Source organism: Carica papaya, chromosome 2 (assembly GCF_054855325.1).
Source record: "Carica papaya isolate Zhongbai chromosome 2, ASM5485532v1, whole genome shotgun sequence".
Lineage (NCBI taxonomy): Eukaryota > Viridiplantae > Streptophyta > Magnoliopsida > Brassicales > Caricaceae > Carica > Carica papaya.
This window is the reverse complement of record NC_142310.1, coordinates 37311930-37333940: the sequence shown is the minus strand read 5'-3', so window position 1 is coordinate 37333940 and position 22011 is coordinate 37311930. Positions and strand designations below refer to the sequence as shown.

The 22011-nt window shown below is 35.9% G+C and overlaps 2 protein-coding genes across 3 annotated transcripts; one reads left to right on the top strand and one right to left on the bottom strand.

Annotated features, from left to right (window-relative positions):
• The first annotated feature begins 8378 nt into the window (after positions 1 to 8378).
• On the top strand, positions 8379 to 11265 carry PFS2 (Homeodomain-like superfamily protein). Its single transcript, XM_088212338.1, has 4 exons — positions 8379 to 8858; positions 8974 to 9291; positions 10209 to 10288; positions 10656 to 11265. The coding sequence occupies exons 1-4, from the start codon at positions 8684 to 8686 to the stop codon at positions 11013 to 11015; spliced, it is 933 nt and encodes a 310-aa protein (XP_088068464.1). The 5' UTR covers positions 8379 to 8683; the 3' UTR covers positions 11016 to 11265.
• Positions 11266 to 13959: 2694 nt separating this feature from the next.
• Positions 13960 to 21695, bottom strand: PAHX (phytanoyl-CoA dioxygenase (PhyH) family protein). 2 transcript variants are annotated; one of them, XM_022040527.2, is made up of 9 exons: positions 21536 to 21695; positions 21273 to 21394; positions 21094 to 21154; positions 20734 to 20802; positions 20418 to 20536; positions 18554 to 18701; positions 15851 to 15995; positions 15635 to 15721; positions 13960 to 14230 (listed from the first exon to the last, which is right to left on the bottom strand). In XM_022040527.2, the coding sequence occupies exons 1-9, from the start codon at positions 21588 to 21590 to the stop codon at positions 14188 to 14190; spliced, it is 849 nt and encodes a 282-aa protein (XP_021896219.1). In that variant the 5' UTR covers positions 21591 to 21695; the 3' UTR covers positions 13960 to 14187. The 2 variants fall into 2 exon arrangements, with proteins under 2 accessions (XP_021896219.1, XP_088070755.1); XM_088214629.1 differs by having other exon boundaries at positions 15851 to 15992.
• Positions 21696 to 22011: the final 316 nt, after the last annotated feature.

Below are 22011 nucleotides of genomic sequence, written 5' to 3'. Positions count from 1 at the left end.
GGAAAAGTATAGAGCTATAATAGACTATGAAAGTAAAATTGTAACTTTACGATCCCTGAAAAAGGAATAAAAATTATTGTTATCATTTTCTTAACAATTGAATGAACATGAATATGGGTGTTGATCCTGTTGTGTGTTCCATACCAATTGTTTGCAATTTTTTAAATGTCTTTCCCATTGAACTTCTTAGTCTACCTCCCCACGTGAGGTAGAGTTCTTAATTGAATTGTTGCCTGGAACCCAGCCGATCTTAAAGCCTGTTTATTGCATGAGTCACGCTGAGCTAACAGAGCTAGAATATCAGCTTTCTGACCTTATCACCTAGAAATTTATTCGCCCTAGCCATTCTCCTTGGGACGCTCCGGTGTTGTTAGTGAAGAAAAAGGATGGTTCCCTCCGACTCTGTGTCGACTACAGAGAACTCAACCGAATGACCGTTAAAAACAAGTACCCCTTATCCCAGATCGATGATCTCTTTGACCAACCACAAGGAGCCACAGTTTTATCTAAGATCGATCTCAGGACCGAATATCACCAGTTGAGAATCAGAAAAGAATATATTTTAAAAATTGTCTTTCGGTGCAGGTAAGATTTATATGAGTTCAGGGTGATGCCATTCAAATTGACAAATGCCCTAGTAGCCTTCATGGACCTAGTGAACTGAGTTTTCTGGCACGTACTAGATCAGTACATCATCATTTTTATTGATGATATTCTAGTGTATTCCAAAAGTCTTGAGGAACACACTGTGCATTTGGCTAAAGTGTTGGAGACTCTTCACCAAAACTAACTGTATGCAAAACTAAACAAGTGCTCCTTTTGGTTGGATAGAGTTTCTTTTTTCGATCATGTAATCTCAAGTGAAGGAGTTTTTGTAGATCTGTCCAAGGTAAAAATGGTGGTCAACTAGAATCCGCCCACCAACGTGGTCGAAGTACGTAGTTTTCTTAGCTTAGCAGGCTGCTACCAATGGTTCATTGAAAGATTCGCCAAAATTGTTGTCCCTATGACCCGACTCACCTAAAAGGGCGTACCATTCGTCTGGAATTATGAGTGCAATGAAAGCTTCATGGAACTGAAACATCATTTCACCTCTACTCATGTTTTAATTCTCCCTGACAATGGTAGGAGATTTCAAGTTTACTGCAATACATCTTATATTAGTTTGGGGTGTGTCTTGATACAGTATGACAGAGTAGTCGTTTTTGGGTTCCAACAACTCAAAACTCATGGGCGAACTACCCTATCCACAATTTGGTGTTGGCAGCCATTAACTTTGCCCTGAAGATATGGCGGCATTATATGTATGGTTATACTTTTGAAATCTACACTAACCATAAGAATCTCAAGTACATCTTCTCTCAACGGGAGTTAAAACATGAGGCAAAGGTACTGGATGGATCTTCTGAAGGACTATGATTGCAAGATCATTTATCACTTTGGGAGAGGGAATGTAGTCACCAATGCACTAAGCCGAAAAGAGTCTACCGTGTTAGCTCAAACCATGACCTCCAATTAAAAAATGATGGACATTGTACAATCGCTCTGCCTTAGCTACTACAGCAAGGGCACCTATCTCGCCCATATCTGAGCCATACTGGATCTCTTTATGAAGATTTAGGAAACCCAAGCCACAGAACCAAAACTCACCAAGAATCAAGGAAATTTCACTTCTAACGAATTCCCTAATTTTAGGATATCAGATGATGGACTATTCAAATTCCATAACCGAATTTGAGCAAGTGTTATACATGCGGATGTGCTCAAGGCCACCCATGCTTTTAAGTTATCAATTCATTCCGGGAGTACCAAAATGTATCAAAACTTGAAGCGACAATATTAATGGCCATAACTGGAGAAGGATATAGTTGACTACGTCTCCCGATGCCTCACTTGTCAATGGATAAAGGCAGAACATCATAGACCTAGTGGTTTGCTACAGGGTCTTCCGATCCCCGAATTGAAATAGAAGCATGTGACTATGGATTTTGTCACCAAATTGCCCAGGACCTGTTTTGGTCGAAATGCCATCTGGGTCATCGTGGATAGGCTGACCAAGACTGCCTATTTCCTATCTATTCAAACAACTGACTCCACTAGTAAGTTAACCCGCTTATATGTTGATAAAATTATTTTACTTCATGGAGTTCCCTCATCCATTATGTCTGATCGCGATCCTCAGTTCACTTCTCACTTTCGGGACAACTTCCAAGAAACTCTGGAGTCTGGGTTGTATTTCAGCACCGCTTATCATCCCTAGACGGATGGTCAATCAGCATATACGATCTACACATTGGAAGATATGTTGCGTGTTTGCGTTCTCGACTTTAGTGATAAATGGTATGTGTATATTCATTTTTGTGAATTCATTTATAATAACAATTATCATTCCAGTATCGGTATGATCCCGTATGAAGTATTGTATGGAAGGCTCTATTATTCTCCTACTTGTTGGAGTGAAGTCGAGAACCAGCGCCATTTGGGACCAGACTTCATTCAAGAGACCATTGAGAATGTCGCAATCATCTGCAAGAACTTGGCAACTGCCCAAAGCCGCCAAAAGAGTTACGCTGACAATCGTAGGCAACCCTTGGAGTTTGCCATGGGAGATTAAGTTTTCTTAAAAGTTTGCCCCTACAAAGGCAAGATGCAGCTTGAAAAGAGAGGAAAGTTGAGCCCTCGTTATGTGGGACCTTTTTCGATCATCGAGTGCATTGGAACCGTGGTATATCGACTTGCTCTATCTCGAAAGTTCATGGGTCTGTATGATATCTTTCACGTCTCGATACTCAAGAGGTACCATCCTGATTCTTTTCATATTATTACTTGCGATGAAGTGCAAGTACAAGCTAACATGACTTATGAAGAGGTTCATGTGGAGATTCTTGGGTGGACCTATAAGGTCTTGCGTAACAAGACAATTCTCATGGTGAATGTACGATGGCAGCATCATACCCTGAAAGAAGCGATATGGGAGTTGGAGGGCGAGATGAGGGAAAAGCATCCATACTTATTTGAGACAAATTTTGGGACTAAATTTTTTTAAGGTGGGAGGGATGTAACACCCTGGCTATCACTATGCTTAAACGATTTGAAAAATCCTATTTATTCGGGCCTTTGGCCACACCAAACTTAATTAATTCACTCTACTTAATATTTATCATAATTTGTAAATATAATTAATTTTTATTTATTTAATTTTATTTAATTTTAAATTTTATTATTTAACTTTGCGTTTAACTTATTCAAATTAATTATAGAAAATTGAGAGAAATCGAAAAAAAAGGGTAAAATGGAAAGAAATCCCACGGGGAAGCAGATTGCCTGTGCGGGTGCTCGACACTATGCGCGCATGTCCCATCCGCACACACACACACATGCGTGCACAACAGCCGCGGGACGTGCACACAGTGCACACATCACATTCGCTCGCACGACATGTGATCAGAACCTGCACGCATCTTGTCACACGCAGGAAGGCCGTCCGCATGTCACCTCACGCGAGATAGGCGTCGCACATTGTGCGCACGCCATCCGCGCAGCACGCTTGTGCATATAAGCCCTATGGACCTAGGGCCTGCGCATAGTAGGCCTGCACGCGCAGAAGGAGGCCTGTGTATCTGCAACGTGCCGGCCGAAGCACTATCATCTTGGGTAGTGCACTGTCATCGTCTCGGACGACGCACCACCGCCCCGGTGTAGCAGACCCCCCTCCCTCATTTTTTGTGTCAAGCGTATTTTTCTTCTCTCTCTTCAGCAAATTTTGCCACTTGGCACGAATACGACGGTTCCAAATTGCTATAAATTGTTCTTCCGTTTTCATTTCTCCCACACTTTCATTCATTCATTTTTCAAGATTTAGAGAGAGAGATAGATAGTAGTCTAATGAGAGAAGAAGAGAAAGAAAATAGAACGGTGAAGGAGAAAGCATCAAGGTTTCTATAAGGAATCTAATATTTATTTCAACGTCTTAAGGAGTATTTTTTTTAGATAAACCAATTTAATATGATTGTTATTTTGCTTATTTTGTATGTCTCTGTATTCAGATGAGTCAAATTATTCTTGTTTTCAAACATACTATGTGAATTGAAGACACTTAATGAATTACATGTAATAAATCGGTATAATTTCTTGGTAAAAAAAATAAAAATATAAAATACAAAAGAAAAAAAAAAAGAGGAAAGTGGAATGAAGCCTGTATGGTCCAAAGTGTATCTATATTGACATGCATAGTGTATTAAATGTCTCCTTAGGCTTTTTATCTCTGAGGGATATCTGTTCTCCTTACCATTCAGGATATCTGTTTCTTCATCTCCTATATGGTCTGGAAAGACGTAAGAGGACCACTCCCAGTGAATGACGATGTACCCTCTGACGAGAATGGTATCGCACTATCTGTAGGGGTCACCTGTGGTTAAGTAATGTCATGACTATAGATATCTGTTAGGACCACTATGGCTGGTACGGTCGTGGTCGTAGATCGTACCATGGTTTGGACAAGCAAAAATAGATTTGAGCAAATTGTTGTATCTGTATCTAATCTGATCATTCCATTTGGATAGTTGAAAATTTGTATCTGCCCTCAGATATGGAAGTGGTAATGATTTCGCGAAGCATAATATGAAAATATGAGTATTTCATGATTTATTTGATTTTATTTATTATCTGACATTATGTATGTTTGGTTGTCTATATTAATGTACTGTTTTCTTAATAAATAAATTTATTTTCATAATGTTAGATAGATAAATGAGGAGGTTAAATTGTAAACTCTAAGTCAAAATAATTAATTTTTGAAACTTTATGATGTTAATTTAATACTGTTTTTCTTACTAAGCATATGAGATTTACTATTTTCATGTCCTCTTCCCCCTAGATGAGGAAGAAAGTGAGAAACTGCAGGCTAACCCACTCTTGGAAGTCTATGAGGATCTCGTTGATCCACAAGTCTGAGTGCATAACTGTTTCTCCACTTTGATGAGTCCAATAGCATAGTGAAATGAGTGGCTCTTACGTTTTAATTTGTATTTTGCAACCACTTCTGATTTCAGTATATGCGTATATTGGAACTCATATGCATGAATTTTATGATGCACTTGTTATTTTGTATCTATATCTGATACCCATTTATCTTAAATAGTACTTAGGATGTCACATTCTGGCAAACTGTCATCATCTTTCATTAGTGAACATTCAAATTTCCTACGAAGAGTTTGAAGTTTAATAGTTACCACTTTTTAATTTGTACAAAGCATCCCAAGCCTCTTTTACCTTCATCACAATAGCGATATAAGGAAAAATTGCATCATCCACAGCTTGTTGGATGGTAAACAAGGCCTTAACATCTTGCTCTTGAAGATCTCTGATAATATTGATTGCCTCTCCATCTTCATTATAACAATTCTCTACAAAATCCCATAAATTTTCAGAAATAAACAAAGTCTTCATCTTAATACTCTATATATCATAGTTGTTGCCTTGAAAAATTGGAATTGCCATATATGGGATATTTATTCCATTATGATTGTTGGCCATCTAGAAGTGTCGACCTTGTTCTAATATCATATGTTAAAAAATAGAGCTTGATAACACTAAACAAAAATGGGAATGCTGGAAAATAGTTTAAGATGACTTTTAATAAATCCCTTGTATACATAAAAAGTGAATTCAAAAACTTGCTTACATTCAACCAAAGACCACCCTTAAATAGATAAATTTTTAACCACCAACCATAGAAAATTAATCTACTAATTTAATACTAACAGCCAACTAATTAACTAATTTCTAGATACTAAATTAAGTACTAACAACCAACTAATTTTTACATTAACTCTAACAGTTTTCTGGCTAAATAGGTATCTAGTGATTTGATCGATTTTTGATTTTCACGGTTGGTAGATTTGGAATTTAAAGACAAATATAAGCTCTCATAGGATAGTTAGTTAGAAGATATCTTTTCCATTGATGCTTGGATCCTTTAGAGAAAAAGGAATAAACACACCTTTAATGGCGAGTGATCATGTCTACTCTTTCTAGCTCGAGTATTATTTAGTTGGCTTTATAATTCCAATTGACATATATTGGATGTAATGTCCAACATAAGTAGGAGAACATCCCCATATTTCTATTGGTTGAATGAAAAGCTTCATTTCAAGACTGGTTCAAACTCAATGTTGATGGTTTTGCTCATGATGATTCTGGCACTGCGACAACTGACGAACAAATTAAAGATAACGAAGGTCAGTAGGTGATGGGTTTTATTGAGCAACTTGGGCACTAGTCATCCGTTGACTGCTAAAGTACATTTTGTCCTTCATGGTCTCACACTTGCTCGAAGCCATGGAATTTAAAAATTCATTTTGGAAGTCAACTCTCTCTATGTCAAACAACTGCTTCACCAAATGAAGAATCAACATAATTCTAATACAAACATAGAAATTAAACTTAGTCACATTTTTAGACTCAATTGGGAGATTCAAATATCTCATTTGGTTATGTAGACTCATGATAGTCCTATGAGTTAAACAATGTTAACCCATGCACCTGTGGAGCTCCATACCTTACTTTACCTGGACTAATATAATACTACTTGGAGCATCTTATAAGGCTCCATAATTCTCGTTCCTTTGTTTTCTTTTTCTTCTTATAGCAAAAAAAAAACAAAGAAATATCATTTTTCTCCCTTATTGAATCCATAATAAATCATGATAGATGTGCAAAGACTCAATGAAAAGAGAGAGCAAGGACTATCATCAGTTAATTGTATATATGAGTTTATTAATTATAACTATGTATAAACTACTACTTAATTTAATAGTTAAAAATTTTATTTAAAAATTATCTATATCGCCTTGATGTGTTATAGATTTCTATTATATTTTTAAACTATTTTTAGTTAAATTTGAAAGAAGTTTTGAATTAATTTTGAGTTAAAAGTCACTTAATAAACAAAATTATTGATACAGGTTGCATTCATGATGAAAAGAGGAAAAAAAAAAGTTGAAAAGAGAAGAAGAAAAATGAAAAATCAAGCAGCTCCAAAGAAGAAAAATGAACCAGCTCTGTAGAGAAAAAGGGAGCAACTTTGAAGAAGAAAAATGAAGCAGCTCTAAAAAGAAAAAATGAAGTAGCTCTGAAGAAGAAAAATGAAGCACTAAGAAGAAAAAGGAGCAACTCTGAAGAGGAAAAAGGAAGCAACTCTGAAGAGAAAAAAAGGAAGCAGTTCTGAAGAGAAAAAATGAGCAGCTCTGGAAAGGAAAAAAATAAGCAGCTAAAAGGGAAAAGGGAAGCATGCAAAACCCTATCTCCTCTCTTCCTGCTGCCTACAAAAGGGAGTAGATTTGCAATGTGAAAAAAGAGGGGAGCAAAGGCACACCCAAATCTAGTAGGCAGTCAGCGTGAACCTGAGATGTTGGAGAAGAAGCCGAAACAGAAAGCAGAAGCCAACTTGGAGCTAAGCAGTGGAGGAAAATTGAAAAAAATTAATCAAATTATTTATTTTTATTTTTATTTTATTATCTTTAGCTTTCAAACTGCAGATTTTTGGGATGGAATTTTTCATAATTTTTTTTTTACAATACCTAAATATTAGTGTTTGAAATTTGTTGAAAATTTATTTATGATTATTACATGATTATATTTTTAATTATAATTTCTGTTGCTCAATCTAATATGTGCGGTTAAAACTCTTTAATTGGAGTTATTATTATACTCTGAATCAAAAGTACATTTAAAGTTTAATTTTTAGTTTTCTTCTCGTTACAATTCAGCAATATTAAACTTAGTCGGTTATGAGAATTAACCAATTCACTGTTTAATTTGTGATTAATGGTTTTAGAGTAATGAAAATAAAATTTTATTAATTAGACAATTATTGTTCAATGTTAATTGCGGTTTGAATGAGAGTAATATAATTGAGTTGACCTGGAGAAATTAAATTATCACATATTTTATTGAATTAAATTAATAATTATTATAAAAAGTCAGTAAATGTTAATTAATATATCTAAGTAATATTGAAAGGGATACCATAAGCATTTTAAATTAAATCAATTGTAAAATTAAAATTTTAATATATCAAAATTTCATGTATAAATAATTATTCTGTTGTGTTTCTATGAATAATTTTTTTAATTTTAATTATTTTGCTTTGTTTAAATTATTTTAATTTTTAGATAATAATATAATTTTCTAAAATTTTAGTACTTATACACACTTTTTATAGAACAATACTTTACGTATTAATTTATTACTTTTACTTCCCAAATTCGCTCATCATGCTTTATGAGTAAACATATTTATATTAATTAATTAATGAATGTATAAATTCTTGGCTCAAAAAAATTATTACTACTATTTATTTCCTAGAACAAACAACATGGTCTTCTCTGATATAACCCTTTAATTTTCGTCACTCTTAACTTTCTTGCGTGGAGCAACGACGTTTGGTTAGAAATCAAATTAACACCCTTCTCTTTCTTTCCATTTTCTGACGATAGAGAGAGAGAGAGGGAGAGAGTAGCCAGCGAGAAACAAAATCCCTTCGCTAAACCATCCTTTTCCCTCTTCTTTTTCCTTTCAACTTTAATTAGCGTCATTGCTCGGTTTACAGCACTGAAAAGTGAAAACAAACACAAGTAGCCAAAGACCAGCCATCTAGCCAGCCTTGTGTTTACTCATTATCATGGGTTGCTCTGATCACAGCAAAGACCTCAACATTAAGCCTCTCTCCTCTGATACTGCTCAAAATTTTATGTCAAACTATAATACTTCATCTTCCCAGAATACTACTACTATAAACACCCAACTCCTCCATACTTGCACTCCTACCAACTTTCTGGCATTGAACCATCATCAGGGTATTTGATATTTTCATTGCTCATCTCACCCGGATTTTTTCTGCTTAATTTTCACAGTTAGTCTTTAATGGAAACTATGTGATGATCGTGATCACGCTTGTTAATTGTTGTGCAGGAAATGGAAGTGATCATCATCATCAGCAAAGTAGTACAGAATTCAGCGAGCAACCCTTGTCTAGTTCACGGTGGAATCCAACACCCGAGCAGCTTCTGGCTCTTGAGGAGCTTTACCGACAAGGAACACGAACCCCAACAGCCGACCAAATCCAACAAATCGCTGCAAAGCTTCGTAGGTTTGGAAAGATTGAAGGGAAAAATGTCTTTTACTGGTTCCAAAACCACAAAGCAAGAGAACGACAAAAACGCCGTCGTCAAGTGGAGTCAGTTTCTCATGACCAATGTGAAATCCAAAGCTTAGGAAAGAAAGATCAAGGTAATCATATTCACATCAAATATGTTGTCCAGTCTCCTATCCGGACGTTTCACTATATTTTGGTTCCTTTTCTACACGTTGTTAACACACATTGGAACAAGTTTTTCATCATTTTCTACACGTTGTTAAGTGAATGCAACGAAAAGACCCGGAAATAACGAATAATGAAAGAATTCATATATTGACATTTCGTGCTCATTTTCAAATTTCTGCTTTGTTATTCCCATCATCCGGTAACCACTGGATGATCAACAAGAAAGGTGGCAGGATTCGAACCTATGGCCGGACCGACCCTGACCTGTTGGTTGGGTGGCCGGGTTAGCACCCCTCGTCGCCTCTGTACCCGAAACAGATGCGCTGCGCTACCCAGCGCGTAACCTTGTCTCCCCTACCCCTTTTCTGGTTATGCCATTACCAATCGCGGGTAACCCCCGGACCGGCCGTCCCTGACCTAATAAGAACGATTATCCTTATGACCAAACAAGGACCAGCTTACTGACTTTTCGAGCGAGAGTTTCACTGAGAAAGGCTCTCGAAGATAGCATTGAGATTTGAGATTTATCAACGAACGGTCTTTGCCATTTCGAGTCTTTATTAAGTGTGCCCCGTCCAAAACCCAGCTTTTTTCCTGGGTCAAGCTCCTCCATCTTTAAGAGTATCCGTTTGTGTGTTTGTGTGTGTGTGTGTGTGTATATACCCCCCCATGACATGACTTGGAAAAGATTGCTTTTGCAATTGATGTAGCTCAACTCTAATTTTTTGCACTAAAACAAAATAAATAAATAACATATATTATTTGTAAGGGTGTGTATGAATAACTACTAACTGGTAGGAGGAGAAGAATTTGTTTAATTTTTCCCAGGAGGTTTATCTTAAGCTGCAACAAAAGTTAAAATGTTTTTCTTTCTTTTGTCTAGTACTGAGAAGGACAGATTATGAATTTGAGCAGATAGAGAGCTGGACGGCTTATTCAAACTGCAGAAAACTGATCAATGAGGTCTGCATATATAACTTTTTTCTCTTTTATTATTTGTCTTCATATGTATACATAATATAGATTAGGTAAGATATTTTATCAAACTAGAGATACTCAAAATTAAAATAGAAAGCAATAATATTATGATCTATTTAATTACTTTATCAAAAAGGTCATGAGAAAGTCAAGTTACAGAAGCAAGAAATTCAGAGATTTTTTTTTTTTTTTTTTTTAGGTTTTTATTTACGATATGTTGGAAAAGAAAAATGTCCTAAAAGCTGCTTTGTTTACTTTCTGTTGGAAGCTGTTGTCATGAAGTTCAGAATTTTTTTGGACTTGACGTGATTTTACTCCAACCTTTTAATATCTGTATTTATTATGTTTATAGGAATTAATTCCAAAGCATGGGCAAGCAACAGAAGAAGCTAGTACTGGAACAACAAATGAGCAAAACATGAAAGCCTCCTATTATTCTCCAATTCACCTTACAAACACCATAACTAAACCAGCTCCTTCACACACAAATTCTAGTTCATGCTCATCATTGAAAGCCAATTATTTCCCCAATTTCCTTGAGGATTCCGAAAGCAGAGAAACCCAAACACTTGAGCTATTTCCTCTTCACAGCAGTGGCCATAATGGCAATATTAATTGCAATAAGAGAGAGACCAAACTGCCCATAACATCACTCATAAATACCAAGTTAACCCCAAGCCAGTATTTTGAGTTCCTTCCTCTGAAGAACTGAAAGTAAAAACCATGTGGGTTACAAGAAAGAAATTAATTGCTTTTTTGCTATTTGTTGTAAGGTGGTAACGTAGGTTAGTTTGTTTTTTTGTTGGAAACTGGGACTGTTCCTTCTGTAGTGGTGTCATGCATGGTGCAAGAGGATGATAAGGACATGTAGTAATGTTGGAGGAAATGTTGTTGCCTTAAAATGCACTTGGACCATGTTGTCTTAACCAGGTAGAGCTCCATATATCATTTTTCTCTCAACAAGATTATATATAATTATACAAAGAATATTAAATATGTACTGGGGAATTAATATTCTGTGTGACAGGACTGTATATATATATATATATATATATATATAGAGAGAGAGAGAGAGAGAGAGAGAGAGAGAGGAAGAGAAAAAGCTACTGATGTTGAAAAGACCTAAAGTTTGGAGTGAATATGGGTTTTCAGGTAAATGCCACGAAAATGAGGTTTTCTAATGAGTGATGAATTGAGAATATGCCAAGCAACAGCTGCTGCTTCTGTATACTAAATTTAATGAACAGCAATTAATGCATAGCTAGCACACTTTGAGATCAATAACTCTTCGGAATAAAAAATATTTTTTTATATAAAGATCAGAACACAATTTCATACTTTTAAGAAACATGAAAGATCCATCCAACAACTAACAGATATAAGATCACAAAAAATATATATATATACAAATATGCTAGAAGGTCAGAACTCCTGAGTCTACCTACAGTTCGTGGTACTATACTATTATATACATGTTTTCTAAAATATAATATTACTCGTTTTCTGTATAGGATTAAACGATAAATTTCAAATTTTTTGAATTAATAGTATTTATTTATATAAGTAAATTTAAAATATATTATCTCGATTATACTTGATTTTATATGTTCATAGAAACTTAATCCTTGTCATTTTAAAAGATTCTACTAACCCATAATTAAAATAAATACAAATTTTGAAATAAATTTCATCCGAGCACAATCTTATTATTCTAAAACCGTGTTTTTCAACGGTTCTTTTATTTATCTCCAAAGATAACTTTAATTTTCTCATTTCCACCCGAAAACTGTCATTTAATTGCAGTGCTTTGAGAGTATTTCCCTCAAAATTCTGTTATACAAAATACCCCTAAACCATTTCATTAAAAATATTTTCTCCTCCATTAATGTAGCACCCTCTTTTTTACAGAATTAGGTTTGGAATAATTTTTACTTTCTTTAGTTTTATTTTCTGGCATTTTTAATTGCATCATTTTGAAAATCTTAATCTTTTATTCTTCTAAAAAAACATTAGTTTCCTCGAATGAAGGTCAAACCAGTAAGTATCTTAAAATTCGCCTGCAACGGGCTTCACCTTCACGCATGAAAAATTATATAAACAGAAACCTGTCTCACTGCTCTGAATTCTCTCTCTCAATCAGCAACCCATTAAGCTCTCTTGGGACGAAGGGGTTCCTGGTTGGGTTTCGAACGATAACATCTAGCCGCCCAATATTTTCCAAGGATGCTCCTCCTAAGAAAGGAAAACCCCATTCCATGCTCTAATTAACTAATTCATTGCTTCACTCAGTTTCTGTTTCGGCTTTAGCTAGTAATCTGAAACTAAGAGGAGAAGGTATGCGGAGAAAGATAACGGAGTTTGAGAGAGAGGGCGTAACAAAAGGGGAGGCTCTGGCGTCAGAACCAACGAATATAAAAGAAAAGAACATTCTTCCAAGAGGGTCACTTGATTTTCAATCAGGAAGGGGATTATTTATAATACATATATATATATATATATACACACATTATATAGAGAGAGAAAATATGATAAAAAATAGAGAGAGAAGATGTATACGAAGTCCTTTTTTTTCCAAGAAAGAAGCAAACAAAATTGACACTGAAACTCTTGCAGGGTTTTTCATCACTGAAAGTTGTGGGCAAAGATGAAAAGTAAGCCGGCAACACCCCCACATTACACAGACTCAGACGACAAGAAGGGAGAAAGTAACAGTGAGAAGAAGCAAACGTACAAACTAACCGGAATACAGAGAGAGAGAGAGAGAGAGAGAGCGCATATTGCCGAGGGAGCCGACCGTGATCTACAGAAAATCTAACTAGTAACCAACAAGACTCTACCCAAGCATGGAATTCGATTGCTTTTCGCCAAAGATAAACAGCCTACTCTTTCCCTCTGACTTGCCACTCTGCCCAATAACGACAACTACATCAACTACGAGTCCAAAACCATGACTTCCTTCACCCACACAAACCTTTCTGGGTCCTGTCCTCTTTTCGTCCCTGCTTCTGTACACGTATATACTGTACCGTCATCCCATCCCTCCGTCTTTAAAACTTTCAGCTTCTCTAATTCCGTACATCCCACTTTACCAAATCCAACACACAATTATTGGCCCGATTCTTTCACAATTCAAACCCATTATGCAAACAAAATTCTGCCCTTTTGAATGTAACAATTAACAGTGCCAAATTACGATAGAATGCTACCATTATCCCATGCCACGTTCTCTCTAACAGTCTTACTATTTTCCTGAATCAGGCAAACCCAGAACTTTAAATCAGATAGAAACATGAATATATTTACTTAACTGAGGAAGTTTTGTTTTTCTTTAAATGTCATTGACATACCAAGTCCAGAGAAAGAATACTACAAAGCCAAATTGAAAACTCTCCAACTTAAGAGCCATAACAGTTGTATGTAACACTCTTTTGCCAATTTATGGTAGTGGATCACCTCAAAATTTCTTCCATTTTCTATAAAATCAGCAAAAATCGTCAACTGTTTGTCTGTCAATAAAGAAAGTTGGGATGGCCTCAAAACATTAAGCTTTGGTTCTTTTCTTCAAAATAAATTTGTGATTAAGCTTTAGTTTGGCTTCTCAGTTGTATTTCTGTGCATGGGGATGCGTTTGTTAAAAGCCACTTCATCCCGGAACATTCACAAAATAAACAGCAAATCACATTCCAAACAAGAGCATTAGACCAACAGGTGGCAACTATTGATAAAGGAAAGCAACCATATCAAAATGTTGATTCTCTTTCCTTTTTCCTGACTATTTTCTTATTAGTTCGAGACCAGAGAATGCGACAACTAATGTCAATTTTGCCAGTGGTACACTTCACAGCCTTTTGTCTAACCAACCGTGAATCCCTGATCAAGTTAGATCACGACTCGTAGAGTGGTTCAGGCTCCACTTTTCTTCTGATCCTGAAAAAATTCCAGAGACAAAAGAGAATCACTTCTTGGAATGAGTCATTTAATAGAGAGACATCATTAATGAAGAAAAGGGTCTGTATCCTTGAACATAATTTCTTAGCTTAGTCAAAATTTCTTAATTTAGTTTACCTTAATGTCAAAGAAAAGTAGTTAGGATCAAAATTCAGGTTTTGTTGTTTATAAGAGGCCATCCGACCAGGTGGAGTATACAACCAGTAATAACCCCCCATTTAATAACTGGAACTAAATATGATTACCAAACATGAGGTTTAATTTTTTTTTCCCTATTATGAGTTTTGTGTTATGGTTAAAAATTTCATTACTAACTTTTAGCAATCAGATAAAAATTAATTAGCATAATTTTTTCTCTCATCTTCTTCATCCAAAATTTCTCATCGGTTTCAGTCTTTATCTCTTGCTATTTCCATCACATCAACTTCATTATTGATCTGGTGCCGCGTCTGTGATCTTCTTTGGGGGCCTGAAACAGTGAAATCCTGAAGCAAGCTAACAGTTTGCTTCTTAGAATTCCGGCCTTGTCGGCCAAGTCCTAGTCAAACTCCTAATTTCATAAAATTAAAAATGCATCTTTAATAAAGAATCATAAGCCAGATGAACCTCCTAAAAGCTGACTCCTATATCCATCTTATCATTTTGAGGCTGGTTGCCAACAGTTAGTGAGAAGTTTTCTACCAAAATGTTTTATGGGGTATGATATCTTCAGTGGCACTAATCCATTATATCTGCAAAAGGATATCCTTCGGAGACCTGACAGTGCCAGAGTAAAATGGTTTGGACCCAATACAGCATATATAAAAATGAATTTGAATACAAATTGCTTGGAACAAGTATTCTATGTGACTTGCTTGAAGCTGTTGGTGAGGTAGTTTTCTTTTTTAAAGAAAAAATAAAAAATATAGTAAGATTCATTAATTCACAAGAATCAAAAGAGTGTCAACTCATGTACAAAAAATATTTATGAGTCAATCAAAACATTATAAAGGTCTCTTAAATCCTCCAGTATAAAGAGGATGACCCATGACCAAAAACTCAGGACCTAAAACCATCTATCTCAAACCCTATAAAAGCCATGTTCCACCACCTCAAAAACTCTCCTATTCCTCTATTTCCACCCACGCAAAAAGTAGCAAGACGAATGAGACTCAAGGCGGTGGAGAAAGAAGCATCAAAACTAATGGAAATTAAAATTGGATTCCTTTAGTTACAATTTACTTAAACCATTTCTCCAATTAGTCCATTATTGTGAGTACCTTACAAAATATCCAACATTCTATAAATAAAACAAACAAGAGGAATTTATAGGTTACACAAAATTAAAGGAATAATGTAACATTTTCAAAAATATAAGCCATAAAGAAGTGTTCATGCACTCACCAATTCTCTTTTGCCCATTTGCAGCCATCGGTCTCAACCACATGCAAGCTATAAGCATGCCTTGATTTTGGAGACTGATTTTCAAAACTGCAGGCCATTCAAACAGAGATGACAAAGACAGAGATAACTTCGTACTCATTCTGTCAAGGAATTTTTTCTTCTAAATTTACTAAAGAAAAATGCATATTTAGAGGAGAAATAACCTCATAAGCTAACCTTTGATGGATAAGGTCACCATGAAGGACAACCAAAGATCCAGCTTTGACTTCGATAGGCACAAATTCTTTCTGGTCATAGCATGGAGAAAGCTTGTCAAAGGATACTCCCTCTTCACCCCTGATGAACCTTCTAACAAGTCCTTCTGTAAACAACATAGTATGCGGAATTCATATTGAACTGAATATTTTCTAAATTATTTCAGCTACCAAAGAAATAAACAAAAAAAAATTCTTGGGGGAAAAAAGAAGGATAATATGTATATACACACATTTATCTCAAAACTATATATATAAGAACAAAGCATCAAAGATGTGCACCCATGAAATAGAGTTTCACATGTTAAACAAAATATGAATAAGGTCCCTCAAATCTTCATTAGAAACAAGATGATGACCCAAACAAAAAACTCAGAGTTGCAACCAAGAATCCCTAACTTCACTAAAGTAAAAAGCCAATCCATCAAAAACTCTTGCTTTCCTTTCTCTTCAAATGACCACATGATAACTACAAGGATAAGGTAGATGAACTTTTTTCCCCCGTGTTTACCACCCTAATCCATGTCATACCCAAATCTCCCACAGAGCCCCTCACAACCCAACTCAAGCCAAGGAACTCCAAAGCAGTACACTGGAAGGAGAAAGGACACCATAAAGGAAGATGATCAGAAGTCTTGGCTGCCCTCATGCATGAAAAGCACCCATCTTAACAAGAATCTTCCCGTTTCTCTAAAGATTGCAAATCCCAAGAATCCAATCTTCCACCACCTACCAGGCAATAAAAGCAATTCTAGAGAGATACATTAAGCTTCCAACTGAGATGCTAGGGAGAGTCATTGTGGATTAAAAAGTTTTGCAATAAAAAAAGCACCAATGTCTAATTTTGACCATGATTTATCATCTCCCTCAATTTGGACATGGAAGCAATAGGTCAAGTTTCTCATAGGTCCTATAGACTATCTAGCACACTTGGGAGTCCCAGACTTGACCCTAATAATCCTCCACTAAGAGCCACCTTCAGCATTCATGAATCTCTAAAAGCTACTTCGCATGCATAGCCTTATTGAAGCAAATAAGAAATCCAATGCCAAGATCCCTTCTAGGGACATGGAGATCAACCATATTTTCAAGTCACCAAATGAAACCTCTTATGAGTTAGGAGATTGTAATACTGAGTAACGCTCAATTCACCTCGCCGAAGGTCATGGAGTGTCAATTTGATTTCGAAAATAGCCGAGGTGTTCTCTTTGCTAGAGTAGAATTCCTGAGTTGCCTTCCAGATTTCATGGGCAGTTTTGTAGAGAAGGAAATTCTCTTCGATTTCAGGAGTCATCGAGGTGATAAGTCAGGACATGACCATGCTATCTTCAATCTCCCAGACTTGTGCATTTGAGTTGGACGCTGGAGGAGGCACGAGCTCGCCAATGAGGTGCCCATAATGCCCTTTTCCGCGGATGAATAAGCGGACAGAAGACGCCATTGAAGGTAATTGCTGCCGTCGAATTTGTGTCCTGTGATGCAGAACGATGACATCCCACTCACAGCTCTGGTGGTTGCTGTGTGGTGATAGGAACCAGAGGAAACCTCTGGTGGAGAAAACGAAAGCTTACCCGTGGCCATTGAAGACGTTGGCTTAGCAGGGATCTCTTTTCTTTTTGGATCAGGTAAGCTCTGATACCATTAAGAATTTAGTAGAGAAAATAATGCTTCTACTTCTCATTTCCATTCATCAAATGTGTATATATACAGCCTAAATTCTAACAAACTCCTAACAGAATTATAGGGATGAGGAAATAACAAAAATTTGTTACTCTCTACCAAATTTGTGACTGCCTCCGTTTACAGCAGAAAATAGAAATTGTATAGATAACTAATTTATAATTTATTCCCTTATTTTCTACACATTCTTTAAACCTGAATAGCTTGCAATCTCAGTAAATGATTATTTCTTCATGCCTCCATTGATAAAAACAAGAACAGGACATGAAACCTCACAACCTAGACAAGAAGTTTCACACTACTCTAGTCTAAACTGAAAGAAGATTCCAAGATATGTCTCAGTTTGTTCCAGAAACAAGAGGGGACGACTAACATCGAGGGATTTGTGTCACAGGCCTAACATGCATCGTTGCAAACTCATCGAGAACTTTCAAAAGAGCAACCAATTATAGACCTTGGAACCTTCATGAATGAAAATTCTCCAGTGGGATTCACCCAAACACAATGAGAACCAAGAACCTGCCTCCCCATTTAATCCTACAACCAGCCAGTATGTTAGCCGATTCCTTCATGCTCCTAACTCATGAGATTTCTCCATTTTTTCCAGTAGGATCGACCCAGACATTAACAAGACCAACCTCAACTCTCCCAAAAACAATGGAGGATCAAGATCCTCTACCATTCTTAGACACTCTCATTAAGTCAATGGCTCCACCCTCAAGAGTGATATTGAAAGACTTACACTCGATGATCAGAAGTCTTCAAGAAGAAGAGACTGGCATGAGATCGGAAGGAAAGACAGACTGGAAGGGCCCACTCTGGAAGGAAATTAACTGAAAATTTCTAGAAAGACAGAACAAGAATCTTACATATTTATACACAAAGAACCAAAACAATTTGTTTTTTTTCTTTTGGAGATAAACCAAGAACCAAAACAAATAAGCAAACATAAATAAAGAAGCAAAGATAAACGGAAGTAACATACTTTTTTGAGACCCTGGGATGGCCCAAAGGCAGCCATTTGTTACTGTTGCATCTTCTAGAGCTAGCCAAAGACCAACACAACTTGCTGGTTCAGTATAAATAAATGAGTTATCTTGATGTGGCACTACTTCACCTCCAATTCCAGGTTGCTGCCAAGAAATAACTTAAAGATCACCAAACAAATAACACCAGGTATGGACTGAATCAACACACAACTATATCTTTTCTGTACGTAATTATAGTTTATAATAGGACAAAATCAACTAATCTTACTTCATGGCAGCAACAGCCAATAAAAAACCCTAAAGCTCAAGATTTCAGGGAGCATTCAGCGCACTTTTTTAATTTTACATTTAACTCAGCCAAAGTTCACTGTAGTCCGCCCAAGCTAAAATGTGGTTAAAACCCAAGTAAGGCTGATCACCAACAAGAAAACAGCTCATTATCCACCTCCCAAGTTGCATTCACTAAAAACAACTAAAGTTTAAAGAAACCATCATCATATATACACTCTTGCACCACCATACATGCTACTGAATCTGAGGCACCAAGAACCAGTTGAAAGTAATTACCACAGGGCAAAGAGTAAAAACACTGAATCGACCACAAAAGGAGTTAGAGCCCATGTAGAATGCGTGTGAGTCATGTCAAAAGTGCATGCATCGTGCTTACTCTTTAAAAGTTGGAGAAATATATACGCCTTGATAGTATTCCTACTCACTGCAGTGGGGTATAAACAGTTCACCATAGGCAAAAGAGAAAACGAATAAAGATTAGGCTAGACAATTTTTGTTCAGTTTCTAATTGGTTTTCCATTATTCTTACAGACACTGGAGTTGGTTTTCTATGGGACAATTTCCCGTTTTCTACAGTTTTCATTGTAATAGCTCCTGTTTTCCTACAGATGTGAAAGTTGGTTCTTCCAGCAAAGGAGGTTACCAATTCCTTACTGGCAGTTAAGTTTCTTTTGTATTCATGTAGACACTGAACTGGATAAAGCTAAGCAGAAGTTGTCAAAAAGGAGTAAGTTTCTTTCTCAAACCCAAAGATAGAAAGGATTCTTGCTTGAAGAATCCTTATCAAAGAAATTGAAGGGTTCAGCCTAGAAGTTTACTTGATTTGCAGTCAGCAAACCCTAACCAGATCCTATTTCATTTACCTATCACTTGATATTTTTTTTAAAATGAAGGACCTATCATTTGATATTGGAGTCAAGTTGTTATTGGTGACTTCTACTCTTTCCAACAACAGGGAATATCCCTTCATTCATGTTTGCAGACAAGCACATTTTTTAGGGCAGGAATGACGTTATAGACCAGCTACCACAACAACAGAATGATTTACTCTCCCACAAGTATCCCTACAAAGTGTGTATAAGAAGTTTACCATAGGCAAAATGATTAAAATTTTTTTGTTTCTTTATAGATGCAGAAGTTGATTTCTTTCAGCAAAGGAGGTTACCTTTTCCTTAAGAGAAGCTAAGTCTTTTTATTTTTTCATAAATGTCGTACTCCACTAGAGAAAGGTTGAGAAGATTTTGTCAAAAAAAGAAGTGTAAGTTATTTTCCTAAACCCAGAGACCAAATGGTTATGTCTTAATGAGTCCATCAGATAAATCAGGTAGCAAAACCTCTTCCCAGCAAGAGAAAAGGAGATTGATCAGACAACATGTACCATGGACCATTTTAGTTTGAATTTCAAAACCACATATACATTGTGCACAAGTGGATCAATAGAAAAGCTGAAACAAGACTACAGTAAGACAAAAGCTTTGAATTACTCATTATATTCCAAATCACAAGCAACACTTCAGTAAAGACATTAAGAGAAGAACGCAAAGCATCTTCTGCTAGAAAATGAGATACCTTAAAAATATACATAGACTGAATGACGACTGGCCTCTTATAGCCCAACGAGAATAGTGTGCTTGAAAACTTCCCAGAAGAAGAGAACTCTTTAAAAACTGGGTCAAACTCATGCAATGCTGCAAAAAGACAACCAACATATTCCAAGACTACTTTTGCACAACCATGTTTAGAATCTTTAGTAACAAATTCATCGTTTATATTACAACCCATTAACAATAACACGAAATGGTAAAAAAGAAAGAGAAAGCTAAGAGAAGAAAATCACTGGTGAAAAGAAAGAGAAATGTAAGAGAAAAAAGCATCCAAAACATACCATGCCCAACTTTGTTAATGGAAAGTTCCTTTGATTGCTTTAAGTTTCCATCATCCCCAAATGCTTTTTCTGGGATATAATCGCATATAACAGGTGTGAGAAAAAGCAAATGATCAATGTGTCCAAAGAACACGAGTTTAATGAGAAGCAATAGTAAGCCAGGACACCATGTAAGAGACCCACGAAATGACCTATTAAAGATCAAATACACTTGTTTCTTATCTGATCACACCTTTTAATCTCAATTAGAATTCTTAACTGCAATTAACACTTATGTGAAGCACTATATGTCCTTCGAAAGAATTGAGGAAAAAGAAGAAAGAACATAAAAAGTGACAAGAAAATTCAAATCTGCAATACCTTCAAAGAAAAAGGAGATATTCTCAGCACTCTCGTAGAAGTAATCATCAGTTAACTGTTGCTGGAAATTATAAAAAAAAAAAAAAAAGAGAACTTCTAACTTTCTTTGGTATATAATCAGGCAAATCGAACCCCTTAATTTTATTATAAAAAAGATTAAATGAAATATATGAATGAACCTGATTTTTAGTTGAAAAAATAGAGGCAGTGGAGCAGTCAAACTTATCGAGCAAGTGGTGTATTCTCTTCCTCAGAGCCCCAATCTGCTCAGTGCTCGCAAACGATTCAACCACGAGATACCCTACTCATATAACACAATAAATCGTTTAATTAACAGAAAAGTGAGAGCACTAACCAAATACATTTTATGTCTCCTGAAAGAGAAAACGTCCACAAATATTTTCTAAGTTGAATGAAAATATAGCAAGGGACGGTTGGTGACCTCGAGAGTTGAAGAACTCTAGCTGGTCTGGCCTGAGGTTACCGACGATTCCCATTTCGAATAGTATGCGTAGAACCCAAAAATCAAATCAATATCAAAATATATTGGATCTATGTAATGCTTGCCCGAGGAAGGAGAAGTACCATAAAGTCTGTCTTATTGTCAAGGGATTATAATTTAATATTGATAATACTTTTCTTTTAAAAAAATAATAAAATACCGATTATATTGATATGTTAATTTTTTTATTAATTTGTATACTGTTCTATTAATAGAACTATGCGCTTGTCTGTATATAGGTAAAAATAATTAATTCCTCTTTGTACTTTCAGAACATATTCAACATTCTTGACTTCTTAATTCTGCTAAGAACGACTTGAATTTTTTCATAAATTATCAGCATTAACTTCAAGAAAAAAAAATTTAAGTCATCACTACAGCTACTGAAGGAGAATTGAAAATTAACAAATTTAGTT

Coding starts and splice junctions, on each gene's coding strand:
- PFS2 (XM_088212338.1), top strand. CDS start 8,684: ATGGGTTGCTCTGATCACAGCAAAGACCTCAACATTAAGCCTCTCTCC. Junction 8,859..8,973: donor GGCATTGAACCATCATCAGG/GTATTTGATATT, acceptor ATTGTTGTGCAG/GAAATGGAAGTGATCATCAT. Junction 10,289..10,655: donor GCAGAAAACTGATCAATGAG/GTCTGCATATAT, acceptor TTATGTTTATAG/GAATTAATTCCAAAGCATGG.
- PAHX (XM_022040527.2), bottom strand. CDS start 21,590: ATGGGAATCGTCGGTAACCTCAGGCCAGACCAGCTAGAGTTCTTCAAC. Junction 18,702..20,417: donor AGTCTATGTATATTTTTAAG/GTATCTCATTTT, acceptor ATTTCTTGGCAG/CAACCTGGAATTGGAGGTGA. Junction 14,231..15,634: donor AAATGGGCAAAAGAGAATTG/GTGAGTGCATGA, acceptor GAATTTTTTCAG/GATCAGAAGAAAAGTGGAGC.